General features: G+C 41.5%; 1 protein-coding gene across 1 annotated transcript; it reads right to left on the reverse strand.

The window, feature by feature from the left end:
• Positions 1-509: 509 nt before the first annotated feature.
• LOC124266748 lies at positions 510-18,224 on the reverse strand. The gene is made up of 6 exons (XM_046701536.1): positions 17,784-18,224; positions 10,870-10,957; positions 8,547-8,737; positions 7,917-8,005; positions 5,083-5,271; positions 510-929 (listed from the first exon to the last, which is right to left on the reverse strand). Exons 1-4 carry the CDS (start codon positions 18,084-18,086, stop codon positions 7,955-7,957), a joined length of 633 nt encoding a protein of 210 aa, XP_046557492.1. The 5' UTR covers positions 18,087-18,224; the 3' UTR covers positions 510-929; positions 5,083-5,271; positions 7,917-7,954.
• Positions 18,225-18,876: the final 652 nt, after the last annotated feature.

Consider the following 18,876-nt stretch of genomic DNA (forward strand, 5'->3'; position numbering starts at 1 on the left):
ACTTGAGCTTTGTCTAAAATAATAGTGGATGGTATCAAGAAACAGGAAATTTCCCGCAGAATTCGAAACTGTGAAGTGTATTTGTGTGCGTGGGATATTTTGAATTTTATTAGACTTGAAATTGAGGGTTGAAGGGGAAGGACATATATGTCCCTGTGGCATCCAGGGGGTTAAACCCAATTTCACCTTACCTCACCTAAAACGGACACACAAAAATATATGTTAAGAATTCGTGGAGTGTCCTATCCAGGGTTTAGTGTTTAGCTGTTTGAACGTGCAGTTTACCTTGATGTCAGCAGGTGCTTTCTGTATTTAAACTTCACGAACATATTTGTATTGTATGACCATGTACAGAAGGACAGAAAGTGAGACTTAAATAAACATGTTCTCTCATAAACATAATGTCCTTATCCGAACACCTTCACAGACGCATATTCTGGGTAAAACGTCTCTCTCTCCCCCTCTCTCTCTATATATACACCCCCCCCTCTCTCTCTCTCTCATTAAACCTCACAGAACACTCGTCACCACTCGCCCCTTTCCGTAACCTCCAAGATTGCATTAAATATCACCTGAATTTTATTTCGCAAATACGTTTACAAGTACATCCTGTCCTTCTGTAAAAGATCATTCAATAGTTTTCAAGCTATGTGTAACACTTCTGAGTTCAAATATACCAATATCTTCTGCAGGGAAGCGAGACGAACCTGGTGGTCTGTCATTCTTCAAATCTATCAAAACTCGGTGGCTTCTTTCGGGAGATTTTCAAGAGTCGCTTTCTTTGTAGTCTGATCTATGGGCGACGAGTTGTGTTATCATTGAACCTCAACCAACTGCAACTGAACAGCCTGTTCAATGCTGACCTGGTCCACCTCCGCTCCATCTCGTCTCTCGGGAAAGTTGAAGATGGTGATGTTGTCTACAACGAACTGGCGAAAGCAGATGGCGATATTAGTTAACCTATATTCTCATCAAACGTTTAGACTCATTTACTTCAGTCAACTGTTGTAAACTAAATTTTGCAAAATATGCCATACTGTTAAAAGGTACTGTTTACACATGAACAGATGTATTGCAAAACAAATTCGAAACGTTGAAAAGATTATTGTCATGAGTTCAGTAAAAGATGAAAATAGGTAAAAATTGGCGAATTCTCAAAAAAAAATTACACCAAAACGCAGCTGTTCACATGCACATGCTGTTCAGCAATTTGATGCATGATCCTCGTGCAATTCATCTGCATAAAGTTTGCAGTTGGTTCCCCCAAGTAAGTGGAGAAATCAATCCTCGATGTAACCATATATATATATACATGTACATAACATATAGTGAGTGCTTTAAGTGAGTTTAAACTTTTGGAGAGAAGTATTGGAAAGGCTTGTTAAAATATTCTTTCATACTACTATGTCAAGGTATTTTTGTATATGAAAAGAAATCTTTCAAGATACACTTTCATGAATTTTATACATCTGTAGAGACAGCGCACTTTGTGCACATATTGTGTATGCCGCACTATGGGCCATGTGGCCTTAAATGTATATAAACTTGTCACTTGTCACCTGATTACTTCCAACACGACATAAAGAAGTATAGCTTATTTGTGTTTGTTTGTTGTTAAACGCCACACTCAGCAATATTCCAGCTATATCACGTCAGTTTGTAAATAATCGAGTCTGGCCCAGGCAATCCAGTGATCAACAACATGAGCATCAATCTACGGAGGTTGGATATGATGACATGTGTCAACCAAGTCAGCGAGAAGGACCACACATACACATACACACGCATCCGATCCCGTTAGTCGCCTCTTACGACAAGCATGGGTTGCTGAAGATCAGTTCTGTCCCGGATCTTCAAGGTGCCTCACTTCAATGTGTCATGGCGTCTATTCTGGACAGCCATCGTCCAAATATTTCTATAGACCACAAACTATGTAGCCAAGCAATGTGAGACTTAATTGTAATTATATATATGACACTAATCTGCATACTTAATCCTTATCACTACCGCAGTGTACATTGTCTTGTAAGCCACCCTGCACCACGCTGTCACTTTCATTAATTACTGTATGTGACGTTGACATTTAGCCTTAATTGGTCTTCCCCTTGGCCGTGTCTGCCATCACATCAACTGGTCCAAGGAAGTGCTATTGTTTCGGTGACAGGCCGGGAATACCACATTTCAAAAATGACTATTGCCGGGAAGGCCACATTTCAACTACATGGCTGTAGCCGGTAAAGCCACATTTCCAATAGATGGATTAATTAATGGATTACCGTAACCAGTAAAAGAGTGTCCCCATATATAATATTGTTTTCACAAGAAACTAATCGCCTTTCTTACTCACAAGCGTGGTGTTTAGCAACATATATATGATTCTAAACCTCATTGTATAGTATTGTTTTCACAAGAAACTAATAATCTTTGCAACAATAACCTAAACGAATGGCACAATAAGGCAAAGAGACTTGTCCAGAAGTGTCACTCTAACATTTACGAGATAGTAAAATATTTCAGCGTGAGTAGTCTCTCTCAGAGGTTGCTGTCCTGAGACTTTGTGTAAAAAATAATGTTTTTGTGATCTTACGCCATTTATCTGTTTGTACACATGGCAACAAACTAAACATTGTGCTAATTATAGAAACAAAACCTGTTGTGATCTGGAAACTATGAGGAAACATGTCTTGTTTTGTTAAATACGGTAATGCGTTTGAATCACTAAGCATGTTTTGACAGCCTAGCCGGGAGAGCCACATTCCATGTTCACGCAACCATAACTATTGCCGGGAGAGCCACACCAATTAATTCAGGCTATCTGTTTCGGAAAATGGCTCTCCCGGTCTGTAGCCATTGTTTCTCTATCTGTAAATTGTTGAGTCTTCGCCTGTCCATTGTCAAAAACTGGGGACACAATCAAAAGCCACTTCCTTCACAACGACTTTATAAACTATGTCGAAACATCGCCTATGCAGAATAAAGGAGTAGTATATCCTTAAAAGAATTCCTCCTTCTTAAAAACTGTATATATGCTCACATCTATACTGTCAACCAGTCCGGTATTCCGACTGTCTGCGTAAGGACGACTACGATAATGCCGCTCGTAGGAGGTGATGTGAGGTGAAATTGGGTTTAACGTCGTGCTTGAGAATATTTCGCTCATATGACGACGTGCATGCGTGTGTATGTGTATGTGTGGCTGCTTGTACTAGACCAGACTGAAGCTGGTTGTATAGTGCTAGCCCACTGAGATACCATGCCGCAGTGAAGCATGAATACACCACTTAGACACATTATACTGACTCCGAGCCGACCAGTCCTTGTTGTACCCATTAATGCCGAGCGCCAGGCAAGGACCAACAAGTACCATATTTTACTTTACGGGCGGACGCTCTAACCACTACACCACGGAGGCGGTACCGTGACAGGACTTTATAGGACGTTAAAGAAGAAATGATTAAATGCCTATTCAAGAAAGAAATTCAATATGCGATTCTTAGATAGAAAAATCCATTTGAAAAGAAATGGCAAATAACTGTTAATACTTACTTTGGAATATGTATTTCTTAATACTTCTTAAGCCCATTCTTAAGACATTGGCTACGATCAAAGTTAAGAATTCTTAGGGCTACGAACGTTTCGAGCATAAGGACCGCCTCCGTGGTGTAGTGGTTAGAGGGTCCGCCCGGAGAGCGGATGGTCGCGGGTTCGATCCCCGACAGCGTTATACCAAAAGACGTTAAAATATGGTACTTGTTGGTCCCTGCCTGACGCTCGGCATTAATGGGTACAACAAGGAATGGTCGGCTCGGAGTCAGTATAATGTGTCTGAGTGGGGTATTCATGCTGGTGACCGGACAAAATCCACCCCAAAATTGCCACCCCGGACAAAACCCACCTCTTCTTAATAAAAAAATGGACAAAATCCACCCTTCTCAAATTGCTATTGTCCTAGGTTGCAATTTTGGGGTGGATTTTGTCCTGGATTCTTCATGCTTAACTGCGGCAGGGTATCTCAGTGGGCTAGCACTATAAAACCAGCCAAAGTCTGGACTAGTACCATTCTCTTCCCACAGAGTTTACTCCTGTCATAGCTTCCTACGTAACCTCTGTTCTAATACGGCTCTTTCATGGTGTGAGCGTTCAAGACTCGTGATTGGAAGCAATCAGATTTAGTTGTGCAATCAGCGACGTTGTTTCAAAAGTGATCATTCGCAAGGCCTCGGTAATTTCCGTATGCTTCGAGAAAACTAAACTTCTTCCCCTGCGCGATGCGCAAACGTTTCTTCTAGACAGAACTCAGTCATGTTATGGCGGATCAGTGGCGTCTCCATCGCCCTCGTTGACAACGGACAAGCTAGCCATTAAACGTCTTGTGTGTAACATCAACACAAGTCCCCGGCATATTTTTGGCCCCACATTTGCTTGTGTTAGTAAAGTTGAATCTAAGTCGATGTAACACGTGTTCTGATTGGATAGAAAGAAGGGAGATAATTCGTGTTGCGATCTTTTGCCGCAAGGGGATTTTACGAGAACCGGGAAATATGGCCGTATTAGAACAGAGGTTCGTAGGAAGATATGACAAGTAACCTCTGTGGGAAGAGAATGGGCTAGTACAAGCAGCCGCACATACACATACACATGCATGCACGTCGTCTATGAGCAAAATATTCTCAAGCACGACGTTAAACCCAATTTCATCTCACCTTCTAGAATAAGGACCTTGGGGTTGAGCTGGAACTCCGCTCACCTCATTCATGTACACGTGTTTATGATGTACTGTATAGTCACCTAAAGAAGTTTGAACTCAACGTATTCCTTCGTCTTCGTGAAGGTATATATAATTCTGAGCTAGTTCCTCAGTCGACGCTTATAGCGTTGACAAATGTATGTCTGACTGACTGACTGAGTTTAGTTTTACGCCGCTTTTAGCAATATTCCAGCAATATCACGGCGGGGGACACCAGAAATGGGCTTAACACATTGTGCCCATGTGGGGAATCGAACCCGGGTCTTCGGCGTGACGAGCCAACGCTTTAACCACTAGGCTACCCCACCGCCCCACAAATGTATGTATGTACGCACCGTGTAGACACCGTCTTGCAAAAACATCCGCATCTCAGAAGTTCCACCTACAGTCAGCGGAAACACCAAGTAGTCCACTTGGTCTCCCCATGTTCCGATTTTTGTATTCACCACAAATTTCGTCGTGGGAGGGTATGCCGCAGTATGAAGCAGAATATCTGTTCCACTTTTCAGATTGATAACGAACCTGGAACAAAGAAGGATTAAAATCATAACGGCAGTTCAAAAATACAATATTGAACTCACATGATGATGTTATGTTAATGGTAGCTGACAATTTGATATTAACGATGTGGGCTATTCCAAACAAATATATACCCGTGAAGATGCTGGTTAGAATTGACCTTCATCAACCCATGCTTGTTGTAAGGGGTGACTAACGGGATCGGGTGGTCAGACTCACTGACTTGGTTGACACGGTTCTATGCCAAAACTTCCACATCCCAAAACTTCCACATCCAAATACTACCACACATTGTTAAAAAACAACTCCTCATCACCCCTTTTTAGGTAATAGGATATTCCAGGATGCGCACTGAACTGAAACAACAGATAATGATCCTGATCACGTGACTGTTTTTCTTGTAATGTACTTTATAGGTGTAATTGAAGAGTCCAGGAACTTTGGAGGAAGTGCACTTTCTTTTGATGCCCTATACAGGGAACAGAAGAGTAGTAGAGACAGGAGAAGGACTCTGCCAGTTCTTCCACAGACCAGAAGTGAATCACATTTTGAAGGAAAGTTTTCACAGACTTTAGATGGTAAACCCCTTTTTGCTGTTCAGTGATGGGGACCAGGATAGGATTATTGCATTTTCTACAGAAGAACAGTTGGTGTCCCTGGAGTCTGGGTGAGAAGAGCTTGTGGTTTGGCCTTGCTTCATCCTGATGCTGTCCAAGATACTTGGCTAGAGATAATGGATGCTACCCCAGATGTTCCACGAGCAGGGGAGTTTAATGGCTATATATCATGGGACCCTCTATTATCGGGGTAGTTAATGTTGTCGCCATCGGGATTATGAACGGCTACTGACATTTAGCATTTTTTATATATATTCAGTTGATTGATGTATAATCTTCGTTTTTTTTCACAAATAATGTGACACATAGTCGCAACTCGTTAAATACCATTGCGGCAATTCCGATTGTTTCGTTTGACCCGGAAATTGAAGCAACTCTCTATTATCGCGGTATTGCTATTTTCTTACTGTGGCACGCGGTACAAGCAGATGACACTGTGAAACATTTACTAAGACAAGTAACGAATCTAAATAGTTTGATCATTAAAAAATATTTAGGAATTTCATTCACATTAGTAATATCATCATGTTTTTAACCCAAACATCTGAAACTTCCATTTATCTGGATACAAGGTAACAATAACGTAACACACTATTGTTTTTCCGCCTTAAAACGTACCATACAAGTTTGTTTTTTGTTTTTTGTTTTTTTAATCTTTTTATTTGTTCCCATAATTGAGTACAAGCATATAAAGTAAAGCAATAAATGCATAAATACATGATCAAAGTTCATTGGGTTCAACAAAAATGTTAGATCAACTGATAGAATAGAGAGACTATACTCCAGTAAAATTTTTCCCCTTTGATTAAAGATTACGTCAGAAATTAAATATTGAGAATAAAGGAAACCATTTGTCTGAAAATTTATCAGATTTATTGTTCCTTCTGGATATGAAATTTTCAACCGTATAAATGTCTTTCAAAATGTTATTTTTTTTATTAACTTTTGGAATTATTTTCTTCAAAGTGCAAGTATATATATATTTTTAGCAGATAAGATTATATGATTTAGTAATGGCCTATTACCCAAAATTCCAAACCAAACCAAGGTCTTTGTTATTTCAAATTTCTGTATATTTTGGATTATCCAGTTTTCAAGTTCCTTCCAGAAGGTTTGGGTTACAACACATTCCCAATATACATGACATGCCATACAAGTTGCTGCCGGGTGTAGAGTGAAGTTGCATAATACGTCACTTCCTGTTATATTTTTAGCACGGAAAATATGCAAATGACCTTATAGTTGTCGCAGGATTACTCTTGACGAAGTAAGTTTTGATTCATGCTAGATGTAATGGCAGTAGGGGTCATACTAGTTTCAAAATGTTCCAGAACTTACTGAAAAGATGAATGCTTTAATATTTCTACGACTAGACATGACATTCCAATAAAATAAATGACTTTTTCAAGAGCGATGAATATATTTTATGTAATTTGCATATGTAAACAGCCGATGCGGGGTGTGGTGTGTCTGCTTTCCTGATGTTTTCGCGTGCCGCGATAATAAAGAGTCCCTGTTGCCAGGTTGCCAGGTTGCCAGGTTCCCCATTCCCCCATGGAACCATCACCACACACACGGACCGCGGACAAATAACCATGTGGAAGGTTTCCACAACCGACTGAATCTGCAGCTCCCACATTATCACCCCAACCTATTTCGTTTCGTTGAAATCCTACAGAAGGTACACAGTCAAATCATCGTATGCCAATTACGTAGATCGATGCTCATTCTGTTGATCACTGGACTGTCTGGTCCAGACTCGATTATTTACATACCGTCGCCATATAGCTGGAATATTGCTGAGAAATATTAGGCTCCTGTCTATTAAGTTTACTCCAGGACACAATTTGTTCGTCAAACATGCAGGATGAAGAAATGTTGTTCGGTGAAATATTTTTACTGTTCGGATCCATTTGTCCAAGAATATTGCAAGCACATGGAATGGGCTTTGGGCACCGTCTAAAATAACACTGTCACTGACACCTCTGTAAGGTGTCCCCTCACCTCTATAAGGTGTCACAATTTATCATACCCTCTTGTGTACCCGTGGGGTGTCCTTTCACCAACAGCGTCATCTTGTTTCAGGTTGGCCACATGGAACGGGCTTATCAAAGGGCACCGTCTGAAATAACAATGTCACTGACTTTATATAAGACTGGGCCCCGAGGTGGAATACATGGTCAGTCATTACTAAGATGATCAGTCTTTGTGTGTACCCGTGCTCAGACGCTGTGAGAGACGCTCATGATATCAATCACTCGTTTGTCTGGTCTTGGAGCGATTAGACAGACTTACGTCATATAGCTGGACCCAACTACCACAACCAAACCAACCAACCAATGAACCTACCTACCCACCCAACCAACCACCAACCCGCCAAGCAGCCAGCCAATCATCCAACCAACCAACAACCAACCATCCAGCCAACCCACCCACAAACCAATCAACCAACAACCCACCCACAAACCAACCAATCCATCAGCCAACCAGCCAACCATCCAGCCAACCCACCCACAAACCCATCAACCACCAACCAACCCAATCAACCGATCCATCAAGCAACCAGTCAACCATCCAACCAACAAACCAACCCACCTGCCAACCAACCAACCAACAAACAAACAAGTGAACCATGCGAACATCTCCGGAAATATTTTACTCACTGGATCAGTCCATCGTGACTGTTGGCAAAGTCCAGTCACAGCCGTCCACTCCCCCGTTGGCCGACAGACGCTGGTGTTGTTGGCGTGACACTGTTGGTAGCCGTCGTTGCAGGTGTAGGTAGCAACAGCGGTGGGGAAGTTACCGTTACTGGACACTCCAGCTCCACTGACCGACAAGGGCGCGTCACAATCTGCCAAGTAAACGTCAGAATAGAATCTTCAGGGTTTCCAACTGAAGGTCCTAAGTAGTAAAACTGGGGCAAGTTGTCATTTAAAACAAGGAGTGAGTGAGTTTAAGTTTCACACCACGTTTGGAAATTCCCAACAGCATCATGGCGGGGAACACCAGAAATGGGCTTCACTCATTGTACCCATGTGGGGAATCGAACCCAGGTCTTTAACCACCAGGCTGCCCCACCGCCCCGTTACCTAACACGCGGATTGTCCATTGATACCTCCATATAACAACAACAACAACAACAACAACAACAACAACACGACAACATGCTGATGATATTGACGTCACTTCTTTTATTAATCACCAGTGATTTAAAAGAGACCGATTTGAATCAAAAAAAGAAAGAAATACCCTAAGGACTGTTAGTCGAATTCACGTGTACAGGCATGTATAAACCTTCAACGCAAGAGAAACATCCGTCTGGACTATCTGAGGCAACACGTGTAGGCACAAATGGATACACGTGGGAGAACATTACAGAAATAGATCACTAAATATCCGTGATGACACCCGGTGTTAACGATAAAAGGGGCGATGGGTAGCCTAATGGTTAAAGCGTTGGCTCGCCACGCCGAAGACCCGGGTTTGAATCCCCACATGGGCAGAATGTGTGAAGCCCATTTCTGGTGTCCCCCGCCGGGATGTTGCTAGAATATTGCTAAAAGCGGCGTAAAACCAAACTCAGTCAGTCAGTTAACGATAAAAGTAAACGCGTCCTGCTCTGCTAGTAGCACCCGTAACTCCGTGTGAGTTACTCTCTGAAGCGGCCCAGCAGTAACTGTTTGTCGGTTATCAAGGCATCGGTTAGCGCATTTCGTAATATATATGCAACCATCACAGAGCCTCTGTATAAAGTAGGCTTTTTTTGGCTAAAGACCCAGTTATCCACATCGTGAGCCTAAGTAATCGGAAAATGCCTTGTCTCCAATCAAATTTGTTTTCCTAAATAGAATTTCCTAAACTCACTCACTCACACCAAAAGACATTCAGAGGGGTCACGTGCTGTTGCCCTGCCTCCGCCCTCCATGAATTGAACACGTACTTGGAGAAGGGGAAATACCGGTATCCCGCGGACTAGCATTTCCAAAAATGGCACACGTGCGTTCTAGTACAAGAAATAACGCACGCACGCACGCACGCTCGTCCAGTTATCCCTCGCTCGTGCAGTTATCCCACAAACCATATTAACCCTACATCAACTTCCTGGTATCCCCGAGTTGGAATTGGTCATGAAGAAGGCGACTTACGGGATCGGGTGGTCAGGTTCACTGACTTGGTTGACATGTCATCGTATCCCACAAGTCAAAAAATATTGATTACACAACAGTCTCGTTTCCTGCTCACAGGGTTCCGTCCTATTGTGCAACTTAGTACAGCAACCAGTCCAGAATTTTTAGACCAATTCATTCAACTGGATACATAAATATTAATCAGGATTATTTGATACATCTAACCACTTGTACATTGAAACACTACGCTCCTTCTAATCCTTGCAAACACGTCGTGCAGCGTCCTCTATCGTGCAGCGTGTTCTGACAAACGGAAATCTGGAAATCGTGGAAATCTCAAAACGAGGCTCTGCCGCTAGAAAAGTTTGGCGGTCTGGTACGGACTTGATATTATATCAATCACATTGTGTGTTACAAGACTACACGGAATAAGCGCATAGAACACTTAACAGGTGTAACCAGTGAGCCAAATGAATTGTGAATAATTTTACGAACTCGTCAAACAGGGGCAGTCTGTGACGTCTTAGTTAAGGTCATGCTGCCTACACCTCGCAATAAAATATAGAAATACGATGTTATTAAAGTTTAAAATTAAAATTAACTTGTAACTTATGAAACAAGGCATTGGAATTCAGTGTAACCATACTTGTTTGTGGTGTCTCTTTTTACTTTCACACGAGAAAATTCGGATCGGTTGAAAAGTAGGCCATTGTCTGAATAGGTTAATGAGACTCATGTTTCGGTTTGTTGTGTAGATCGATGCTCATGCTGTTGATCACTGTATTGTTTGGTCCAGACTCGATTATTTACATACCGCCTCAATATAGCTGGCGTTAAACAAAAACAAACAAACAACCTTTCTGGCATGATGTCCTTCCGAGTCTGTCCACCTTGCACGAAGCCCCGCTTGGACAAGCGACACTAGCACAGGGGCCGGCTGGAGACTGAAAACAGAATAACACAATACTTATACTGTCACGTTCATCTCAGGTTCTGTGCTCTGCCTTTATGAAACCTAAATATTGATAATAACAATAATAATACCCATTGAACACATGTTGTTATTCAGTGGTTAAACCGTTCGCTCGTCTCGCCAATAGACCGTGGTCAATTACCTACATCTGACGACGTGTGACGAGCATGTTGCGGGAGGTTGATAAAGGGGCGTAAAATAGAACTCACTTGAACCTCGTCTAAAACGCTAACACTCATTTTTTAGATAAACTGGGAACTTGAATGTAAACATTATGCACTATCATCAGTCACACATATGGTCAGGGGGCGGTGGGGTAGCCTAGTGGGTAAAGCGTTGGCCCGTCACATCGAGGACCCGGGTTCGAATCCCCACATGGGTACAATGTGTGAAGCCCATTTCTGGTGTCCCCCGCCGTGATGTTGCTGGAAAATTGCTAAAAGCGGCGTAAAGCCAAACTCAGTCAGTCAGTCAGACATATATGGTCAGTTTTCATGATGAAACAAAGTTAAGGAATTCCTCGTGTTATCTGTCAAGTCTGTAAGCTGGTTATAAACAAATTTGAGGAAGTTCCAAAGGCAATTATTACAGTTTGACATCAGAGATCAAGATAAGTTAGGATCAATTTAAATACTTATTGTTTGTTCACGGCGGCGGCGGTCTGTAAATAATCGAGTCTGGACCAGATAACCCAGTGATCAACAGCACGAGCATCGATCTGCGCAATTGTCAACCGATGACATGTGTCAACCAAACCAGGGAGCCTGACCACCCGATCCCGTTAGTCGCTTCTTACGACAAGCATATTTGATTAAGGTTTCAACAATAATGGTATTTTATGGTTTGTTGAGACATTCAGATATTATTGTATCAGTAACAAAAGATGAAGTCGGATGCGGTTCCCTAGGCGTTCTGGTGTTTTTGTTTTCTTCAGGTGTTAAATTGACGTGTCTCTGCATGTGCTTGTGATGGTGCCGTCGGTTGGTTACGCAGGCGTTCTGGTGTTTTTGTTTTCTTCAGGTGTTAAATTGACGTGTCTCTGCATGTGCTTGTGATGGTGCCGTCGGTTCTTTACGCATACCTTTTCGCGGACACCTGGTATTATCTTTGTTTGATGAACACGTGCATATGATAGAGTAGGATTTGAGAGGTTCTGACTTCAGACGTTCTGTGTGCTTTTTGTCGTTCGATATATATTTCGGGAAAACATGCATTTTTGAAAGAATTTTCTTTCTATGTGTTGTAAACTGGTCTTACATAATTATTCCATTCCACTGACTAACCAAGAATCAGAATGCAGCATTTTTAAAATACCACACCAGAATTTGAACATGTGTACAACCGAATTTGTCAGGTTTATGCAACACTCCGATTTTGTGAGTGGAGAATAACTATTTTAGTTTTATCATGACAGGTCTTACTGCATAATGTGTAACACTGGGAGATTATCTTTCTTTTAGAAAGTGAAACTGAAATCATAACCATAATGTGGATTGGTTGGTCTAATTCAACATGACTGTCATCCATCCATCCTTCCATCCATCCATCCCCATCCATCCATCCATCCATCCATTCCATCCATTCCATCCATCCATCCATCCATCCATCCATCCATCCATCCATCCATCCATCCATCCATCCATCCCATCCATCCATCCATCCATCCATCCATCCATCCATCCATCCCATCCATCCTTCCTCATCCATCCATCCATCCATCCCATCCATCCATCCATCCATCCATCCATTTCCTCCATCCATCCATCCATCCATCCATTCCATCCATCCATCCATCCATCCATCCATTCCATCCATCCATCCATCCTGTCCATCCATCCATCCATCCATCCATCCACTCCATCCATCCATCCATCCATCCATCCATCCATCCATCCATCCATCCATCCTCCATCCATGTCCATCCATCCATATCCATCCATGTCCTGGGTCCATCCATCCATCCATCCATCCATCCATCCATCCATCCATGTCCATCCATCCATCCATCCATCCATCCATCTCCATCCATCCATCCATCCATCCATCCATCCATCCATCCATCCATCCATCCTGTCCATGTCCATCCATCCATCCATCCATCCATCCATCCTGTCCATCCATCCCATCCATCCATCCATCCCATCCATCCATCCATCCATCCATCCATCCATTCCATCATCCATCCATCCATCCATCCATCCATCCATCCATCCATTCCATCCATCCATCCATCCATCCACTGTCCATTCCATCCATCATCCATCCATCCCATCCATCATCTGTCCATCCATCCATCCATCATCCATCCATCCTTCCATCCATCCATCCGTCCATCCAATCCATCCATCCATCCATCCATCCATCCACCGTCCATTCCATCCTGTCCATCATCTTGTCCATCCATCCATCCATCCATCCATCCACCATCCGTCCATCCATCCATCCATCCATCCATCCATCCATCCATCCATCCACCATCCATCCATCCATGTTCCATCCATCCTTGTCGTCCATCCATCCATCCATCCGTCGTCATCACCATCGTCATCCATCACCGTCGTCCATTCATTTCCGTCCATCCATTATCGTCCATCGTGGTTCCATCCATTAGACAGTATTCCTGTCAGTGTGATTTTTATTCGGTTGCAACTGAAAAAAGACTTCAAACCCACTTGAAAGAAAATCAGTCATATTCAATATTTAAAACCTTTCAAACGATTTCCCATTCAGCATAAAACATTCTACCTGGGATGACAAACAACTAAGGGACATATTGATTTGCAGAGCATGCAATTACGTACCCATTAAACTTGAATGATAGTTCACAATGCTGATAGGCCTCTTTCTGAAGGGTTCAATTGCGATCCCAACAAAGAAACAGGCCCATCTGCATATATACTGAACAAAAAGAAACTTCACATGTGTCATATGTTCCAAACATACCCATACAGAACAAAGTGTGTTACTAGTGGATAAATCGGGTTTATGGTCGTAATTAGCGTACTCAAGAAATGAATTATGCACTAAGGTGCCCTTGGTGCAACCTCCACAATCTACATGGTATGTTTGAGACATGACGTGACACATGTGAAGTTTCTTTTTAGCTTAGTATATATATCACAAATGGAGTAGGCAGATGCGTAAGGTTAAGCCTATACTATTGGGCCATAACAACTACCTGATACCACCCATTTTCAATATAATTCATCACTCCAAATGTGAAGTTTCTTTGTGTGTTGAGTATATTTGCAATCGGTCACTTGATACGCCTGGGAAAGTAATTCACTTGTAATTCGGGACATAAATCAGCTGCTTCACACATATTATCTCGACCAGCCTGTGATAATTAGAGATAATTTATTGTTGAGACCTAGGATCCGAAAAATTTTCAACGAAATAATTCCTTGTAACAGAGTGTCAAAGTGCCAAATATACTTTTATTTCTGTTGGTTTCATGTAACATTTTACAAGTATTTTTATAAGTGGCTCCAAAAGTACCAAATATTTCACTAAATGCTTTAAGTTTTGTGGATTTGAATGGTTTAATATGTGACATTTTGGAGGAATTGACTGGGACTGGCCTCAAATGGACCAATTTTTTTTATTTTGTTATTTTCGTTTATTTCATAATAGGACATCTGTTATCAATTTATCATAAAGGCCTAAGTCCTACATATTTGTAGGACTGTATAACGGCATTATAGTCAAGGATCTTAATTACTGGAGGTCACGTGCGATTTTAAGCTCAAATAAATCATGATTTTGTTTCATTTTGTAATAGTTCATGTTAACGCGTTTATTTTGGAGTTGAATCTGAATGAATCACTGACATACAGTAACAATAATTACATACTGCATTGAAGTGCATTCTGTTGAAGCAAACAACACTGACCATGAAAATCATGTTATACTATTACCTTCATCATTATGTTCGCAAAACATTGCAATACTTCAATTAAACATTCCACATTAAGGCTCTATATCATTTTATGCATCTTTAAACCACTGGCATACAGCCATACACAATGAGGACGGGGGAGCCTGAAAGTAACTACGAGCAACTAAGAAGATGATGTCGCACACAGAGAGCTATTATGAATTTATTATGTATGAACTTGGGCAGAAACCTTCCAATCAATATATCACAATCTTTATTGCAATATCTCTTAAATTATATAGCGCAATATGAGAATCAGGGCAATATCCAACTTAATATATATGAATGATTCCTATTAACAGTGTAGTGTAAATGTCGGTGGTTGTATAGATTTTATTCAGTCGTGTTGGCCTCAAGTACAACTACTGTTGCATCTAAACTAGTGCTCAAAAGAAACTATACATAGCAAAATATTGCATAAACATTCATAAAACTAAAACTGAAGTGATAAAGCCATACTGAACCATGTCACACACCTACAGGCCTATCCTTTCCGGGAACAAACGTCGTGACAAGTTAACGAATCGCCTGAACGTCACAAAAAATTCACAAAAAGGCTTTTTCTGGTGTAACAAGGAATGCACGTGCATACCGACGATATAAAACAGCCAACGTGACATGTGAACGACATAGTAATAAAAAGAACACAAAAAATATGCCACGTTTGGTGCAAATCGAAAGAGTGAGAGCTGTCGGAAGACCCAACAAGGAGCTAACCACACCGTCATTGCCACAACCTTCGGCTGCACCGGAGCAACTGTCCGGAGCAACTGATGCAACGACTAAGACGAACAGGCAATACGTCAGACAGGCGTTGGAGTGGTCGACCACGTGTGACAACGCCCGGTGAGGATCGCCACATTCGGACAATTCATCTGAGAAATCGTTTTACAATATCTATATTGATTGAATATAGAAGATTGGACAACGTCTGTTCATCCAGAACAGTTTTTAACAGCCGTGACAAGTAACGGTCCCATGATACTGATAACATATTCACGATCTGGGTATTCATGACAATTGAAGGAATGAAGAAAGGGGTCTTGTGGGAACTCAAAGATTCAGGACTGCACCAATCTAAGCGTAAATCCTGTGTGTTATATTTACAAAGACAACATGCATCAGCTATTAATGTCATTCTCCTGGATTCATCGTGTTGTTTATGTCTGTGCGGTAGTTTCCTATACGTATTTCTTGTTGTGGGAATTACATATATTCCCTTTCGGTCAGTCTTTTATTTGAGTGGCATTCTAGAAGAATGTGGTATAGAGATGACAAACCTTTATGGATGACCAATTTCTTTATATTCACAATGGCGACGTTTCGGTATAGCTTGCATATTCATGAAAACAGTATAAGAAGTTACACTGAAACGTCGTTATTGTGAGACTGAAGAAGTTGATCATCCAGAAAGGTTTGTCATCTCCACAGACGTGATATAAACGGCACGCACCTTGTGTTCCAATGTTGATTAGAAACTAAATTGTTTTGTTCGACGTCAGGCACAGCTACGTTTTCTGAAACGCTGCACGGTTATGTAGATACACAGCAGAACTGTGGGATTCAGAAACTCCGCTGACACCAAACCCTGGCCTGTAATGTCACACACGAGAGTTGAATAATGAAAGCTGAGAAATAGGTTTTTTTCTTTTGTGTGTGTGTGCGTGCGTGCGGGCGTGTGTTTATTCTTGTTGCATTTGTATGGGTGGGCGAATTGAAGATCAAGGCTATTTAAGCTTTAAATCGATTGTTTTGTCATCACCGCCGAGGTTGCAAGAAAGTTACCTACATTGTATTTTTACTTGTACCATAAGTTACGTTTTTTTCTGATAACTTGCCGTCTTTGTAACGGGTACCAATGGCAGGGCAGAAAGTGCTCATTCCGCAAACACCCGTTACCACGCCTATTTCACTACAGCTACAAATGTGCTAGTGAGTACCGGTTATGTTAGGCGGGACGCGGTTCGGATTTGATGCATATGCTGGTTTTGTTAGGCAGGTTTTGTTTAGATATTAAGGATGTGGTTCAGATTTGCTAGTGCCGTTTACGATAGGTAGGGTGTTGTTTAGATTTGCTAGTGCCATTTAAGATATTCAGGATGTGATTTAGATTTGCTAGTGCCATTTAAGATATTCAGGATGTGATTTAGATTTGCTAGTGCCATTTAAGATATTCAGGATGTGATTTAGATTTAATAGTTAGTGCCGTGTACCTAAGGCAGGGTTTGGTTCAGATTTGATAGTACCGTTAATGTAAGTACGGGCTTGGTTCAGACTTAATAGTTAGTGCCGTTTACGTTAGGCAAGATGTGGTTAAGATTTGATAATTAGTGACGATTACGTTGGCAAGGTTTGGTTCAGATTTGATAGTGTCGTTTATATAAGCAATGGTTTGGTTCAGATTTGATAGTGTCGTTTATGTAAGCAGGGGTTTGGTTCAGATTTGATAGTGTCGTTGGACTAAGCAAGGGCACTGTTCAGATTTGATAGTTAGTGTCGTTTATGTAAGCAAGGGTTTTGCATTAACATTATTTCATGTGTTATAAATACTGAATTATCATTTCTTGTACAATGTAACTATTTCTACATGTGTTATCATTGTACTTATCAGAAAAAACCTACCATAGTAAGTATTCCACACAGAAATATGTATTTCAGCACAGTTTGTAATCTAGGCCACGAGGCCTCCAATACTGAATAAAGGCTTAAAGACTTAAAGGTTTGGTTCAGATTTGATAGTGCCGTCTATGTAAGCAAGGGTTTGATTCAAATTTGAGAGTGCCGATTACGTAAGCAAACGTGCGGTTCAGATTTAATAGTGTCGTTTTGGGGTCAAGGATTCAGTTTGGAAATTTCTTACCTTAGGCCAGAGATTGATGTCACTGAAGATAAATCCTGGTCGCGGGATGACGTCGGACTGGTGACTGCTGTAAGGACAGAGGTAACAGGTGCGTGTTTTGGTGTCCAGCGTAAAGGACAGACACCCTGAAGCAGTGAGGCAGTGCGCAACACAATCATACACAGAGCTGCCTCTTATTCTTTGATTAGCGTGGTGATCCATTGATACATTCTGTGTGACAATGGTGTTGTAATCAACACAAGTGGTTTCACACAGTGTTAAGGCTATGTCTAGTGCAACAGCTACAACAACGATGCCGTTCATTTCGGCGGTGACCAAGAATTAGGACGTCATTGGGAGATGAAGCCACTACAACCATCGAGCCGAAACTAAGCCAGGATGTGGGGCGTCAAGCATTAAGTTCTGGCTCTTTGTCAGCAAATCGTGTAAATGCGAGTGCCATCTGAAAACCAGGACACGCCTTGTATCCTCATTGATTGCTGGAGGTCCAATCATACAGGTTTTACACTTAGTTTGCCTTTTACGGGAAATCGATTCTGTTTTGTTGGAACGTTGGGAGCAGCTTAGACTAACACCTAGTCTGTGAAATGGAAATAATTTACAGAAAAAAACGGTTTCTAATTTATGTAGTTATCTAAAATAGAAAGGAGCTCGGAGACTTTCTTCATTTCCAGAAATTCAGGTAATCTATACACTTGCCATACATTCTAGACTTGCAGGGGCTGCATTTGTGTTCAGGGTCTAGATGGCAGACTAGGAGTGTCTATGACCTTGTATATTCCGGTTCATGGCTTGTAGTTATTGACGACAACAGTTCCTCTTTTCACCGGGTTGACAGAAATAGGTATTGATCCACAGAAAGGCACTGGAGCATGTCATACAGGCTAATGTCCTACAACACTTAGTACATCAACTCAAGGTATACGCTGTTCCACATTAGGATGCAAGTAGTTTTTCTACAGTAGTATTCCCAGAAATTATTGAGAGACTTGGTCCGGAAAATATCTAGTACGTGTATATAAACTATAGAAGTTTTACTTAAATGAATACGTTGAGATATGATTCTCTTACAGTCTAAGTGTCTTTTCAGTGC

Source organism: Haliotis rubra, unplaced genomic scaffold (genome assembly GCF_003918875.1).
Source record: "Haliotis rubra isolate DU_JTF1 unplaced genomic scaffold, ASM391887v1 Scf1279, whole genome shotgun sequence".
NCBI classification, from domain to species: domain Eukaryota; kingdom Metazoa; phylum Mollusca; class Gastropoda; order Lepetellida; family Haliotidae; genus Haliotis; species Haliotis rubra.

Excerpts from the sequence above, each read along its gene's own strand:
- LOC124266748 (XM_046701536.1), bottom strand. The coding sequence starts at position 18,086 with ATGAACGGCATCGTTGTTGTAGCTGTTGCACTAGACATAGCCTTAACA. Across the intron at positions 10,958-17,783 it reads ACATCAATCTCTGGCCTAAG|TCTCCAGCCGGCCCCTGTGC; the intron begins GTAAGAAATTTC and ends TTCTGTTTTCAG. Across the intron at positions 8,006-8,546 it reads AGTCACGATGGACTGATCCA|ACGGTGCCCTTTGATAAGCC; the intron begins GTGAGTAAAATA and ends TTGTTATTTCAG.